At 30.9% G+C, this 14911-nt stretch overlaps 1 protein-coding gene across 2 annotated transcripts in view; it reads left to right on the top strand.

Moving 5' to 3' along the window:
* Positions 1 to 1672: 1672 nt before the first annotated feature.
* The window catches only part of LOC129959525 (sialic acid-binding Ig-like lectin 14), a 426367-nt gene continuing 413128 nt past the window's right edge, over positions 1673 to 14911 (top strand). For both annotated transcript variants that reach the window (XM_056072407.1, XM_056072398.1), the window contains exon 1: positions 1673 to 2940. In XM_056072407.1, coding sequence (XP_055928382.1) covers positions 2892 to 2940 — 49 coding nt within the window. In that variant the 5' untranslated portion in view covers positions 1673 to 2891. The remainder of the gene's footprint in view (positions 2941 to 14911) is intronic.

The following is a 14911-nucleotide window of genomic DNA, read 5'->3' as shown; positions in this document are numbered from 1 at the left end:
TGTAGTACACAGTTTTATAAGGGCCGGGATAGCCTGGTTGGTAGGGTGTTGGATTCACGTCCTTTGGTTGCGAGTTTGAACCTCGCTGGCCGAAGACTCCTCGTGCGTGGGTGGCTGGCGCACGTATAAATCTGTCGTGGTCACAAAGTCCTCCATGTCGAAAGTAATACCACTGGGGGTACTGGATCAGAGGTGATCGTTCTCTAATTCAGATCTAAATTACGATCTATGAATGAAATGCATGAAGTCCGGCCCCATAAAAAGGGTTGTGACGTGTGTGTAGCGAAGTCGTACTCTTGGCCGTAGATGGCGCTTCTGAAAAAACAAGAGACGTACACTTGGCTTTAAATCACTGACTTCTAAAGTCAGTGGGCTTGTCTATGACAAATGACGAAAGTGTTGATCAAATTTGAGTGGAATCTGTTAATGAGTGGAACTATCTGCTTTTCTGTACATTCCTAAGTATGCGTACACAGTAAGTAAGAGAAATGAAAATTACTATATGATCTTGTTATTAAAACTATTGCTGTGCATCAAATTTTCGTTCCCCCTCCTTCTAGATTACAAAACGCAAACCGCTTATATGCGAGGTTCTGAAAATAAAAATCCGAGTAATCTAAATATCCCAAATTTTTTGCTGGAAGGTGAGAAATGACACTTTGATTAGGGAATATCCATGAAGTTTTCGGGATACTTTTTCTCCTGGTATACATAGAATAAAAAAATATATTGGGTAGCAGGCGAATTCTAATTTTATCAATTAATATAATACACGAAAATTAAGTGTGTTAATATAATACATTTTTAATTTATTACATTTTATCAACGCAAGTATTATAAATTATATATGTGTACAAAACGAGTCGATTAGAGCAATATCTGGAATATGATGATATAAGAGTATAAAGAAAATTTGTTTTTTAACATTTAAAAATAAAAAACATATGTGAAAGTGTTACATTTACATGAACATGCAGACATATAGACATAATTCCACTGATGCTGATTTCAAATTTGGTGTGCTTTGATATCTCTACGAGTGCAACCCTTTCTCTATGCGTCATTCCGAAGTGAATAATAAATAAACAAGAAGTTTGAAAAAAGGACGTAACTTTCCTATCTACAAAGTATTAATTTGAATATATTGGATATTTTTACGATAAATTATTAAAACGAATACTTTGTCTTTCAGATTCAATTTATAATAACGAATGGATATATTAGCTATTAATTTATTGGAAAAATTATCGAGCTTGTTAAATTAAAAAAAAATATTTTTTTAAACATAAGCTGAACATCTATCAATAAATTATTAAAAAATTAATTGTAAAATTAAAAGTTTAGCGAAACAAATCTCTTTAAGTTTTAAAACAAGAACAGAAGAGTTTTGCTGAAACTATTAATTTTTTTTTCTATAATTCCGAACTTTCCCCCTAATTTTAGAGCACAAATGTATTATTTTTTTCCCCAAAGGTATTATGATTTGCCTCTTTTTAATACTTTGCACGAGTTCACTAAAAGAATAAATAAATAAAAGATTGCTGCTGCTTTGTTGAGTTCTTCGAACACGCGGGAACTGCTGTTGTTTCATTCGTTCCTGCGCGTGCTCGGGGGAGAGGGAGGGATGACGTCATGCAATGAAAACGGAAAGGCAGACGAAGCGGAGATTACGTGCGGGGTGGTCGCGCGGCAACCACTATCTCGAACGCCGGCATCTTTCATAAGGAATACGCGGGAAGAGACCTTGTTTATGTTTCATTGATTCGGAAACCTGAGCAGACGCGCTTTCGCCGAGACTTCTCGACGGAAACTTTTATTTGGCTGTTTATACTGTTTTTCTCCTATAATAATGCGGGCAAAAAATTGAAAATAGTTGATAAAGCTTTATAATAAACAATTACATTAAGAAATTTTATGCCAAACGATTTGCTAACTTACTTGTTTTGATATTTGTGTGAAAAAGTTGGAATTATTGAATTTCTTAACAGAAATCTACTAATGTGTCATTAATTCTTACTGTCGAATCTTTCATTTGTATTGATGCGAAATAAATTTCAATTGCAATGTCAATGGAATTCGAAAATTTTTTTTTCAAGAATTTATCAGAAGTATATTAATGAATTGATTCTCAGTATTTCATATTTAAAGTTTCAAGAAGAGAATTAAAAAAAAAATCATATCTTCAAAACTGTTGGAATATCGCTCAACAAATTGGAAGAATTTTATTTGAAAGCAAGTTCTAATGCATGGGAATTTAAGAAATTAAATAATTCGAATGCCATAAAGAAATTTATTCTTCGATATGTATAGAAAAACAATCTAGAAAATGTAAAATTTCGAAAAATAGTTTTTAAAGCATTTGGATCTTTCCAAATAAGTTTCGGAGCAGAAGCGTGATGTTGATTTTTATCCTTTTAGTGTCATCTCTGAAAAATAATATGGAAGCTTCGATTTACATCAGTTACACTTAGTGTGCAAGACTCCTTTACAAATTTACAAATAAATTTAGCTTCAAGAATTGCTTCTAAGCATTCCAAACGATTTTCTGGCTGTTTTATTAGTACGAATATTGTAGAACAGTGAAGAAATATCACTGTTTTTGCTGTAAATTTAGAACAGCATTAGATATATATTGTTCGCCAGTTAGACCATCGATAACTAACTCCTACATAGTGACTTGAATATTGTAGAAGTAATTAAATTTCTGTGTACCCAAATATATATTGTAGGATAACTTGAACCAAATCACGACATATGATAATGTTTCGTTAAAAATAGCAATTATATTAGGCTGACACGCAAGTGTTTCTTCAGTTTTCTGCTATCTTCGGTCTTCCATCGATATGGCAATGTGTAACGGTTGAAAGTACAGTAGTGACCCCAAGGCGGTGATGTGGTCAAAGGATTTTCTGCTTTTAGGACGTTTATTTGCTGGATTAGGTAAGTCAAAATATTTGTGCTATTATGGTTGATTTTCTGAACAAATCTATATACTGTAAAAAAATTATTTTTAACATACTTGATCCATTTTTTTACGTGGTTAAAAATCTTTTATATTTGTTAGTTTCCTTCCACTGGATCGTTGATAAAACTCGATGACGATAATACTATATTTTAGTAGCACAGCTATATTTTAGTGCAACGGCTTTACTTTAATGTACGATATTGTGAATGCATTACCTATAATATTGTGTAATTGTTTTTATGGAATATTCAGAGTGAAAAATGTCAAACAATAAGTATTATTTGTCTTAAGTTTTCATATTGAAACGACCAAAGAAATTTTTTTATAAAAGCAAAAAAATTACATTCTTATTTAATGTTTTCGTAAAACGTTATATTTGAGTAGCATATGAGGAATCCGATTTAATAAAATGATCGTAGTTCTAACTGATTTTTTTTTATTTTGGAAACCCTTAAAAATGTAATGAATGTGATATACCGAATTCGAATTCATTTTAAGTGTAAAATATTTTTTTAATCCCATGCAGCATTCTATTTGTTGAAAGATATTGTTTATTCCTAGCAATTATGATAATTTTATTAATTGTTATAACACTCGTTTCGATACTTACATAACCTAAATAGATTTGCAATAAAATTCTGCAAAAAATAATCATTTTTTTTTTTTAAAAAATTCTAATTTATTAAAAAAATGTTTATTGTTAGTAGGAGATTTTTGTGTTTTAAAAGATATGACAACTTTTGAGGTAATAAAAGATTTTATAAACAATTTTATCTATTAGTCGTTGATTGTTAAGTAAAGATAATATCGTAAAGAAATATTATTTTAATTTAAGTCAGAGTGTTAAACTCTGATAAATAAATTTAAGCAGAGTGCACTCATAAAATTTTGCAATTTTAGAAACAAAGAAATTAATTTTATTCCATTTTTTATTTGTTTACTTGAAAAAGATAATGTAAATGGTTTGAAATAAGAATTTTGATCGTGTTCCGGCAGTGTCTATAAAATTTTCAAAAGTTTTCTCAACAAATAATGTTTTTAAAGATAATTAATTGCGCTTGGAAAAGTGTAAAAGTATACTATTCGTATACTTGAACAATATACTTCATAATATATACTTTTATTGGTAACATTTAACTTTCCAGTGTATAATTATATTTATGAATATTTATAAAAATAACAGAATTATCAGAAAAGTAGTGTATTGAAAATGTCACTTTTAGAAATCTTATATTGTCACATGTTTTCAGAAGTATTCCGGATTTTTTTTTGACTGTTTAAATAGAAAAGGATTTATGTTAGATCTTCTTTAATTCATATATCTCAACGATAGGAGCATAAATAGTAAAACAATAAAAAATGATATAGAAATTATTTGTAGGAGCTAAACGAAAATTTAAATGAATTGGGCCAAATTTTATCATGTGTCACTTCGGATTTCAGTGGATACATATTTCGATTATGAAATCAGTACTGATTATTTTATAAATATTTTTTAATGTGATAAATTAAATAATTTTCTCATAATTAGAAAAATAATTAATGAAATAAATAAACTTACATACAGAATGTTTAAAAGAAGCAAAAATCATGGGCATTTTTATGCATTTTTAAAAATCATTAAATCAAATGATATTTTTGCAACATTTACCAAAAATGACAAAAAAAAAATGACATTAAGATTTGTAAAATTGCAAATGTGTTCACATCAATAAATTGTCTTTAATATTTTTTGCAATGCTTCGTCAAAGAAAATAAACGAGATATTTTTTTGGGCAGAGGGAAAGAATGAACTCGCTTAGTGGAAGCATGTTAATTGTACATTCAAAAAATTTAAAAAATTCAAACCATCTAACCACTTAAATTCAAGTGTAAGAAACACTTTAAGTTTTGGGTTGTTGGGGTTTTCCTCTCCTTAATTTAAATTGCTTCAAACTTCATGCGGAGCATTTCTATAGTTAAATTCCAGTTTCACATTAGAAACGGGAGATTTTTTTCCCCTTCTGAGTTCTTAAAAGTATCTTATTTTCTTCCTCTTTTTCGCTTTGAGTCTTCATTGGTGAAGTGTTTATTTTTTTGTAATGGTCATGGTTTGAACTGATATTTGAAGTGCAAATTTAGCTTTAATTCTATAGCTTCAAGTTTAAAAGAAACTGATTTGTATCTTTTCGTCACGATTGCATTTTCTTCAAGATGACTCTACAGTCAGTAGCGGTTCGTTTATTGGGACATTTCTTTTCATTTTTAAGTATGTTTGGTGATTTTTTTACTTTAAAATTTCGATGAATAATGGGACTGAAAAAAAATACTAAAGAAGACAAAAAAAATTTAATAAGTAGGAGATATGCAAGTTGAGGCTGCACGGAAACCAAGCACAGAAGCATCAAAATTCATATACAACGCTGTAGCTGAAGGAAAAATGTAGGATTACTCTAATTGATTTTAGCAGCGATGGGTTTCTTCTAGGTGCAGATTAGGCTTGAGGCACGACTAACTTTGTGAATTTTTTTGAAAGTTTATCTTAGTTCTTTTGATTTATTTTTCTAGGAACTTTCTTTTTAGTGATTATTTAATCCTAGTTTCACTTTCATGTAGTTTGAACAGAAACTCACCTGCTTCAATTAATATTCCTTTTTTTTTAGAAGACTTTTGCTGGAAAAGAAATGACGCTAATTTTCTAAAATACTATTAAATAATTTTAGGCTTTTTAGAGTTAGTGCTGTTTTTCTTTACCTTTTTTTTAAGAATTTCAATTTAATTGTATTTTTTATGTAATATTATTTTCACTGTTTTGAGTTTTTTATCTGTTTAACTGCCACTGTCTGTTGTTGTACAACATCTTTATCATTATTTTTTTATATACAGGATGTCCCAAAATGTCGTTTACAAACAAGCACAATGAAACGTCATTTTTAAAGTAGAATATGAAGTTTCACATGCAAAAGACGATCGCTACAAGGGTCTCTTTGTCTGTAAATTAAGTTAAAATAAAGGATACACCAGAAAAAAATTGAACAATATAAGTTTAATAGAATAAAATTCAGAATAGTATAAGCAATCTAGTTGACTGAATAAGAATATCACAATTTGTGCTTATAGTATGAAGGATAACATGAAAGATAGCAGTACTGAGATAATGACACGCAGGACTTGGTATAAACCACGAACCTTTTGAGAACTTTAAATAATTGCAATTCGAAGCAATACATGCTTTGCAAATTGTTATTCTGAAGCAAATTATTACCCGCTCCAATTTTCTGCCGTATCCTTTTTTTTTTATTTACTGCACTGATACCCCCCCTCCCCAGTGGGCCTCTATTTGAATTCGTTTTCTCTTGAAAAAATAATTTATTCCTGCATACGTAATCGATTCCTAAAGCTTCTTCAAGACATTTCGGATTCTTGTATGAAATAAAAGGTCAAGTTAAACCAATTAGAATTAAAGGTGTATTTTTATTTTCCTACAAGCGACTTCAGATAGAGTTTAACCCTTTACCTGCCGAGGATAACTTGCGAGATTCGGTCCCCAGTGCCACGTATATATATACGTATATAGTTGCGAGACGTATATATACGCCAGGGGCAGTTAACACATTGACTTAGGGAGACGTATATATACGCCCGCGGCAGGCAAGGGGTTAAATCAGCGAAAATGGCCTACCCGAAACTCTCTCGCATTCTCTTTCAAAAAGATGTTATCTCCTATCCCCATGTAAAAATTTGTAATCTTGGGCAAGGTCGCGAATGAATCCTTAGATTTTTATTTTCAGTTCAGTTCAGTTCAGTTTTGTTTAGTTACATTAACGTCTCGTTTTTAAAGCAACATTAAGGCTACTTTGGTTCGGACCTCGTAATTTTGAACAGGGTCAGATGACGAGGACGACACCTAAGTTGCCACTCCCTCTCCAAACTTCCACACCACACTAGCTGGCTTTACGTTTAATACTTATCGGGTTCACTTGTACTCGGAGCAGCTATCAAGAGTTTTTGCGAAAGGATTTGATAAAATCTACAATTTTGCCACATATAAATCCGTCTAGCTCAAAACGTTTTGGAATTATTATGTTCATAGAGTGAAAGACAGACAGGTACAACTTCTAAAATATGTCTTTAGGACTCAGGGCGGTCTAAAACTTGGAGATTTGACTGGGTCAGAGTAATTTTTGATGATTTTCTCTTTATATACGAGAGCACACATATTTATTATAAGATAATGATGATCTTCATAAATCTGAAGAAGGGAAAACTGAAAGGCTAAATACACTTTTGTTTCTTTTCATAACTTTCTACTGAACTCGCTGGAATCTGCCAAGTAGAAACTGTCCAAACATCACGGAAACGCCATATTTTAAATATGAGTTAAGAATGTGCAGAGAAACATTAAGAAGTTGTCATTATGAAGGCACTGCGAGATTTCAAAATTACGGAAGCTATTTTGTAGATCAACAGAGTTTGTTATAAACCAAAGCAGGAAGCTCCAACTTGCTTATTAGCAGCCTTAATTATGCACAGCTTTAAAGAAGCGAAATTCTTACGAAACAGAAGAAAAATTATTCGTAATTAAAGGAGGTGAAAGAATTATTGAGTTTAAAGTTTATTTGCTCAGTTTGTTAGCCTTCTGCAATATGGAGCCAATTTCTCATCTTCACTAGCACTTTGTTTAAATGAAATCACGGAGTTTCAGCTTTTGGAAATTTATAAATGAGCGCAGATAATTATGTAATTAATAATACTTCATTTATCTGAGCTTATGCTGTTTCGCAGTATTTATCACATATTTTGAGAATTCAGTTTCGTTTTAGATAATAATAGTTAGTTTTCGAGCAGGTTCATTCTTAATGGGATTTTAAAATCTGACTGTTTTTTTTTCAATTTCTCTGGTCTTTTTAAGGATTACTTGATATTTCTAAAAAATCAACTTTTAAGTTTGACATGTATTGTCTTTGTACGCAAGTAATAGAGATAATGTTAACAATGATTCTACGTATGCACGTTATGAAATAATTCCACTTTTCTGCTTTTTTAAATGATATATTCGCTTAAGTTATATTGTCTCATGATTAAATGATATGCATTCAATTTCTTATTTTTCTATCTTGCGTAGGAAATACAGAAAAAGACAGAATTTAATCCTAAAAAAATTCAGCTTTGATACTTTAACAAATTTCTCGCGTTTAAAATTTCTCCCTCCAAAAAACTAAGTCTGTCTTGTTGCAAATACGATAATTCTAAAATGACATTTGCTAAATAAATGACATTTAGTGTTTTTTGCTTTCAAATAGACGTGTTACACATTTTAGAGTAAATTCTCCAATAATAATTGCATCAATCTGTATGCACATGAACACGATAATTTGAAAACGGAACTATGCTTGAGAGATGAACTTTAGTATGTGACCTTATTCTTAAAAAGTAGACCTGTTTAGACACAATTTAGCAATGTGAAGTGTCTTTTGACGTGAATTCAAATACTCTAAAAAGCAATGATCCTCCCAAAGAAAATATGGTATTTTATCTTTATATGGAAATTATAAAACTATATCAAATTTTGGACTCAAATGCTAAAAGAAGAGGAAGAGAGATATGTGAAATTATTAAAAATCTGTAACATTGTTTTCCTGCAAAAATAAAGACTTTGGAAGGCGCACTAATTTCAGTATTATCTCTAAATGGAGCAGAGATTCGGAGTTTCGTCTAGAAAATGAAATATCCTGTTGGGAAATTTTCCATAACAGCATATACCCGTATTTCTTCTCTATATAAGAATCCAAAAACGAAACGTGTAATGTCGTTGCCATATGCAAGGAAATTTGGAGGAGAGGAATATTTATCTGGTAAGTTGATATTTTGTCAGAATTCATTCAATCAATGATTTAGAGTTAATTTTATACTATTCTTTAATTTTTCTTTCTTTTTTAAAACTCAAAACGCGGAGCTTCGTGTTTTGTCTCTGTTCTTCAATATTTTGCTTAGGAGCGTGTCCATGTTTGTGCATCGTTCCAAAACTAAAAATTCACTTCCCCGATCTCATAATTAATTCCACATGAGATTACTTGCATCCAGTGTTTCGAAGTAAAAAATTTATCCTCCCCTATATCGAAGGACTGGTCACACTGAGTGACCGCTCATTATGGGAAGTAGAAGTGCGTCCATCTTTTGTTTCTTGTCACGTCCGTAGAACTTGTCGCCACGTCCATCTGTATGGCTCGTATTTGTGCTTTTTTTGTTCCCAATTCGCCCTTTGCATTTCTTTCCCATTGTCGAGAGTCGTATTGATCAATGATCGGAATTCTTGATGATCCCTAAAGCTATGGCCACATCTGAAAACATGCCAGTATTTTGTGTCATTAAAAAAAATCCATTATTTTTGAAGACTAGTTTTAGACATTGGCAGAATTTTCCATCTTGATTTTTCTCTTGTGTTTACTTACTCAGTGCCGTTTAACTTCATAGCATATTGACGATAACAGATTATATACATTTTGGCATCTTTTCTTTTTCAGACTGGGTTCAAATTTCAATACAGATCTATTTGAGTCATCATATATCAAGACAACATGACCAATTTTATTTGTTACTTATTACCTTTTAAGTGATGTAGTTCACATAAACACGAAAGATAAAGTCACAAATTTGATTGCCACCTTGTAATTTGATTTGAACTAGTCAAATCAATGATTTTTTTGATAGTCAGCCGCTGAATTTGATCCATCTAGCTTGCTGCTCGTTTAATTATAGTGTTCATATATGCACGAACAGAAATGCTTCCAGTTGATGAAATTTTGGCGTACTTTGGTGTAAGGATTTTGTCAACTTTGGTGTAAGGACTACAAACGAAATTTTGAAATTCATACCCATGGTTATAAATGACTTATTTATGTGTCATGAAATTTTTATTAAGAATAAGAATTAACGAAAGAAGAGTAGTTGGGGTGAAAGATTGGATTTTTAATTGGTGAATTAGAGCCGATTCGACGCTGACAAATGTTTGCTTTGCGTTGTCTGTTGAAACCTTAGGTTGGGGAGGGACAGAGCAAGCGAAGTTTGACTTGTCTAGATATCCTAGATATTTTTATATGATATAAAAAATGTTGAAATCTGCACAGTGGTTATGGCTGGTAAAATCTAGAACGGTTTTCGCTGTAAAGATTGTACAGTAAAGTAGTGTTTTCGAAACGTCTTTTGAAAATAGATGATGAAGAAAGGCAGATGACCACTTATGGCATATCTATAGGCACTGAAATTTTATATGAAGCAAATATTTATGAAATCGAGTCAATGGTTGGGACTGGTTCTATGGTATTCATTATTATTTTAAGTATATAGATTTTGATGTGATAATGTTTATAGACTGGCATACTACCTGTAAATTGCGTCACAAGACATGCATGATGTGAAAAAAAGAAGGAAAAAAAAAGAAAAAGAAAAGAAAAGATTCTAAACATTCTACAAGGCATATTATTGGATCTAGAATTTTCAAATTTAGCTCGCAGATACTTCTTAAGTATTAGGTTCCCTCTAAGAAATATTTTTTAAAAATCAATTAAGTATTTAGTTGAAATTTAATAAAATTAAATAATTTAGGTTCTTTCTAAGAAAGGTTAAAAAACAATTAAGTATTTAATTGCAATTTAATAAAATTTATACGAAATTTGATAAAATTAATTAAAATGTAACGAAAAATGTGAAATTTTTTAATAAGTTCGGAGTATATTATTGCACAAAAACCATTTTTCCATCGCTTTAAAATCCTCCCCCTCCCCCCCCCCAAATGGCTTTTCAGAGATGACAGCCTTATTTCCATGATATTTAAAAAAATTTCAATGAATTATCAAAATTAATTTTAAACTCAATTTTTAAAAATTAATTTATATTTTCATAACGATGCCTTTTCTTTATATAACCTCATGCAATAAAATAGAAGGATAGTAAATAATCAATGCGAAGGTTTGAAATGTTCTCATGTGGCTCAGCAAGAATGAATAAAAGATTTTTTAATCTATCACTTATTAATGGATTAACATATTTCAAAACACTGTGTGTTTTTAAACACGATAATGGTTTTAAATTAGAATTATTCCTGTAAATGAAGGAGTGTGAAAATAATGCCTTACTGATAGCTACAGCAGACGAAGACGAAACAAACTAAGCAAGTCTAAAATATTTCTGGCTAGAGGCTAGAATCTCTTTTGATTCCACCTCTAGAAAAAAAATACCTTACCGTCAATTTTTTTTAAATAAATATTATTTTCTCAAATTTTGTTTAAAGAAACTTCGTTTATTACTCATAGTAACGAATTATAAAAAAATTTCTACTTCTACCAAAATTTGAAGGTCTGTCTCTCCGTCCATGTGCTTGTGAACATAATAGAAACAGAGATGAATTAATTTTATTATGGGGTTTTGTCTCCAAAATTATAAATGCATATAAAATTACGGACCCAGTCAATCAAAAATAAGATTTATTCTATTCCTCTCTCCTAAACTTTTCAAAATTTCTTTTGATTTTCTATCAAAACTATTTCAATATTTTATTAGATGTTTCGGCACTTTGAAACTGCAAAAGACATTTTAATTCAACTTTCTTTTGCTTTGAAGGAAATTTTATTTTCGATTTTACTTTTCACAAACATCACTGTTTCTCCATGCATTTTGTTAAACTACGCCAACTAAAAGCACCTTCTGAAAAAGTCTGCTATTTTTTTAACTTCTATTAGATCTAAAATTAATATTTTCCTCCTTTATTGAAGTTAAACAAATTAGTTCAGAGAACTTCATAAATAAATGTCGTGTCTTACTGAGGCTGATCATCGATCTTTTGCGTCTCAAATTGCAATGATTAATAATCGGGAGATGATCGTTAACACTGATGTATTGTAAGCACGCTACGTTGCCAGTATATTGAAATTGAGAAAATGTTTTGGTATTAATAATATCAAGCTGTTTCAGTTGCTTTGCTCGTATTTCGTGTATGAAAAATTGATTAGAAGGTTTTAAATTATTCGCTGTTTGAAAGAGAAGTGCACTTACTTGCTCAATTCAGCTTATTTTAATAAAAGATTAATACAAATTTGTATATTTTTGAAACTGTTTTGTTCTGTGTTAATAATAGCCAATTGCTAGGTATCATAGAAAAAAAATGAAATGTTTTCATTAGTTCTTCCTAGATCCGGATGAATATATTTATCTTTTTGTTGATTCAGTCAAAGAGACAACATATATGAATGTCACAATCACTTGTGATTTAAAATTTAATCGTACGTGTAAAATATGTGATAGATTTCAAACTTAAGGTGTACGTACACACTAGAATATTTTTGTTTTAAATTTTAACTTTAAAAATCCAGTTTTTTCACCTAGGTCATTAATATATATTTAAACTCATTTCAGTGAGAAAAAAAAAGCCACATTACACTAATTATTAATTAAATAATATTTAATGAGCTAATTAACATATTTTTTGAAACATGATATCTTAAATTCTAATTTGTACAGACCCACAATTCTAGTTGGAAATGATGCCTAATATTAGTCTTCATGTTGTCTGCCTCAATCAAGTTATAAAAATAAATAGTTTCTTTAAACAATTTTTTCATCAACGATGAATAGAAAAAGCGAGGTTTTTTCTGTCATTTTAACTTTTAAATAGCTATTAAAAATTTATTTTTATAAATATAACATTGATTGAAACACAAAACATCCGCTATTTCATACAAATTATTTTTATATATAAATAATTGTATTTGGACAATTCCTTGTTGAGTTATGATTGTTTGAATGAAGCAACATAGTGGAAAAATACCATTCTTCATAAAATGAGTTTTAAAAACCGTAACTAGCGTTTTTAAGGAAAGCACATCCAGAAAAATAATTACAATTCTAGAAATATTTCGATTATTGACAACATCTTGGCATCGTTTGAAAGCTAAAGAATCGGAGAACATTATTAAGCAATAAAAAAATATTCGATATTTTGAACGATTTTCGAAGTTTCAAGTGTGTACATACACCTTAAATTAATGATGCCCATTTGACTCATGAGAATGAGTTGACACTATTACATAACTTTAGAAAAGAGGCAAAGATAAAAAGAATTCCAAACAAGCACTCTTCGCACTATGTTTTACATGATATTTTTTTGAATAAGTCCACCTATCTGAATTAAAAGAAAAACCAACAAGAATTATCTTGCTAAAACTTTTCGCGTTCTCCCTATTAAAAGTATTATCGACTTTCTCTTCCGCATAAAAATTGTGGGCCTTGGGCCAGACTATGAACACTACGAGGGCTCAGATTTTTATTTTCAGAATCTCGCACATGAGTGTTTTTTACTTCGTAGTATCATGAAGAAAACTGAATATGCATTTTGTGCACTGATTCAAACCAAAATTTGGAGGAGAATCACAACTTCAGAGAAAAGATCTCATAAGTATTTCATTTATTAAAAATGGCCTTGTGCAAAAATTAGTTTTCATTTAATATCAAACAAATTACTTGGAGATAAAACTCAGAGCATGATATTTCCTTTTTGCATGAATTTCAATTTCTCTTAATTTCATATTTTGCAGTGTTATCAAAGAATAAAAATAAAATTCTAAATAAATACGTTAAATTAATATTAATCAGCTAGGGAGGCTTAATATCCCATAAAAAACTTAGTTGCGAAAAGCAATCAGTTTATAATATCAGAATCTTTCTACTGCAAAGATTTACCTCGGTTTATAAGAATTATATATAAGGCCTAAAAATTATCCTATAAGAATAATTTTGTCATCAAATGATAATTGAGATGCTGGCATTTTCTAAAAAAGTTTTAAAATTTGTACAATCTCCCTACGCTTTAATGATCTATTTTTTTCATTTCTTTTGTAGTACGAAACTTACTTTTTTTTAAAGCTTAAAGCCATTTGCTGATTTCGCCGCTTCTTTGGGAGTGAAACCCATGGGCTCTTGACGAATGGCATGCTTAGCAGGTGGAGCGAGCTGACTTTTTGTTGAAGATATGCACCACGAAATTTTATTTTGTGATTAAACCAAATGCTAATCGAATTTCGTACCTTCAAATACAAGGATTTAAGGTTATCATTGCGGTGAAAGCTTATAAGCCAGTTAACAGCTACGCTACACGAGCAATTGCTTTTGTATTGTGGGCATATTACTCGGCTGCGAACCATAAGGTCCCAGGTTCTATCCTCACTCATCACAAACCACCATAGCATCTTAATTCATGTACTTGCCGAACATGCATTTTATATTGTTAAGGAAAAATATCCATAAAAATTCCTTTAAAATCAAGAGGTTCGATGTTGTGGGTTATGGTGACACGATCAACAGACCTCAGTGGCAAAAAACGACTTTTATTAATACGATGATGCGAATACATACGCGACAAAAACACAGCCAAGACATCCACAAGAAATTTACAACAAATAACAGCCAAGTTAATCGGTGGTAAATTACCTGAACATCACACAAAACAGCCAGACAAAACTCAACAAGAAGCAGGGTTTCATATAAACCTTTGTGATGGTCCCTCCAAACGTCTGCTTTTCTTCTTTATCTCCTCGCTCCAACTGACGACTGCCGACTCACTACTATACGGCTAGCTACTCAACACACTACTTGATGTTGCTTCAATACTTGTCTCCAAGACTCTGCGCACGGCTCAGTCCTCTAATGGCATGAATTTCACTCAACGCTTGGACTGATCCAATTGATTTACTATACAACTGACTGCAGTTTAGTCTACCGGCCTTTTATATCTTCAGAAGCAGGGTAAAGAAAGTTCTCAAAGCATCGGCGTAATTCGCCTCCTAATGGTCCTATTACCAAAATTCCTGAAAATTCTAATATCACCCATTTTGTCGCCAAAGTCTCCAAATGGTCGCCAAGTCTGAAGGTCATTCATCCGACATTCATTCAGCATCGAATAGAGTTATACGTAAA

Source organism: Argiope bruennichi, chromosome 2 (genome assembly GCF_947563725.1).
Source record: "Argiope bruennichi chromosome 2, qqArgBrue1.1, whole genome shotgun sequence".
NCBI lineage: Eukaryota > Metazoa > Arthropoda > Arachnida > Araneae > Araneidae > Argiope > Argiope bruennichi.
The sequence above is the reverse complement of the archived record's forward strand: the minus strand, read 5'-3'. Positions and strand labels throughout refer to the sequence as shown.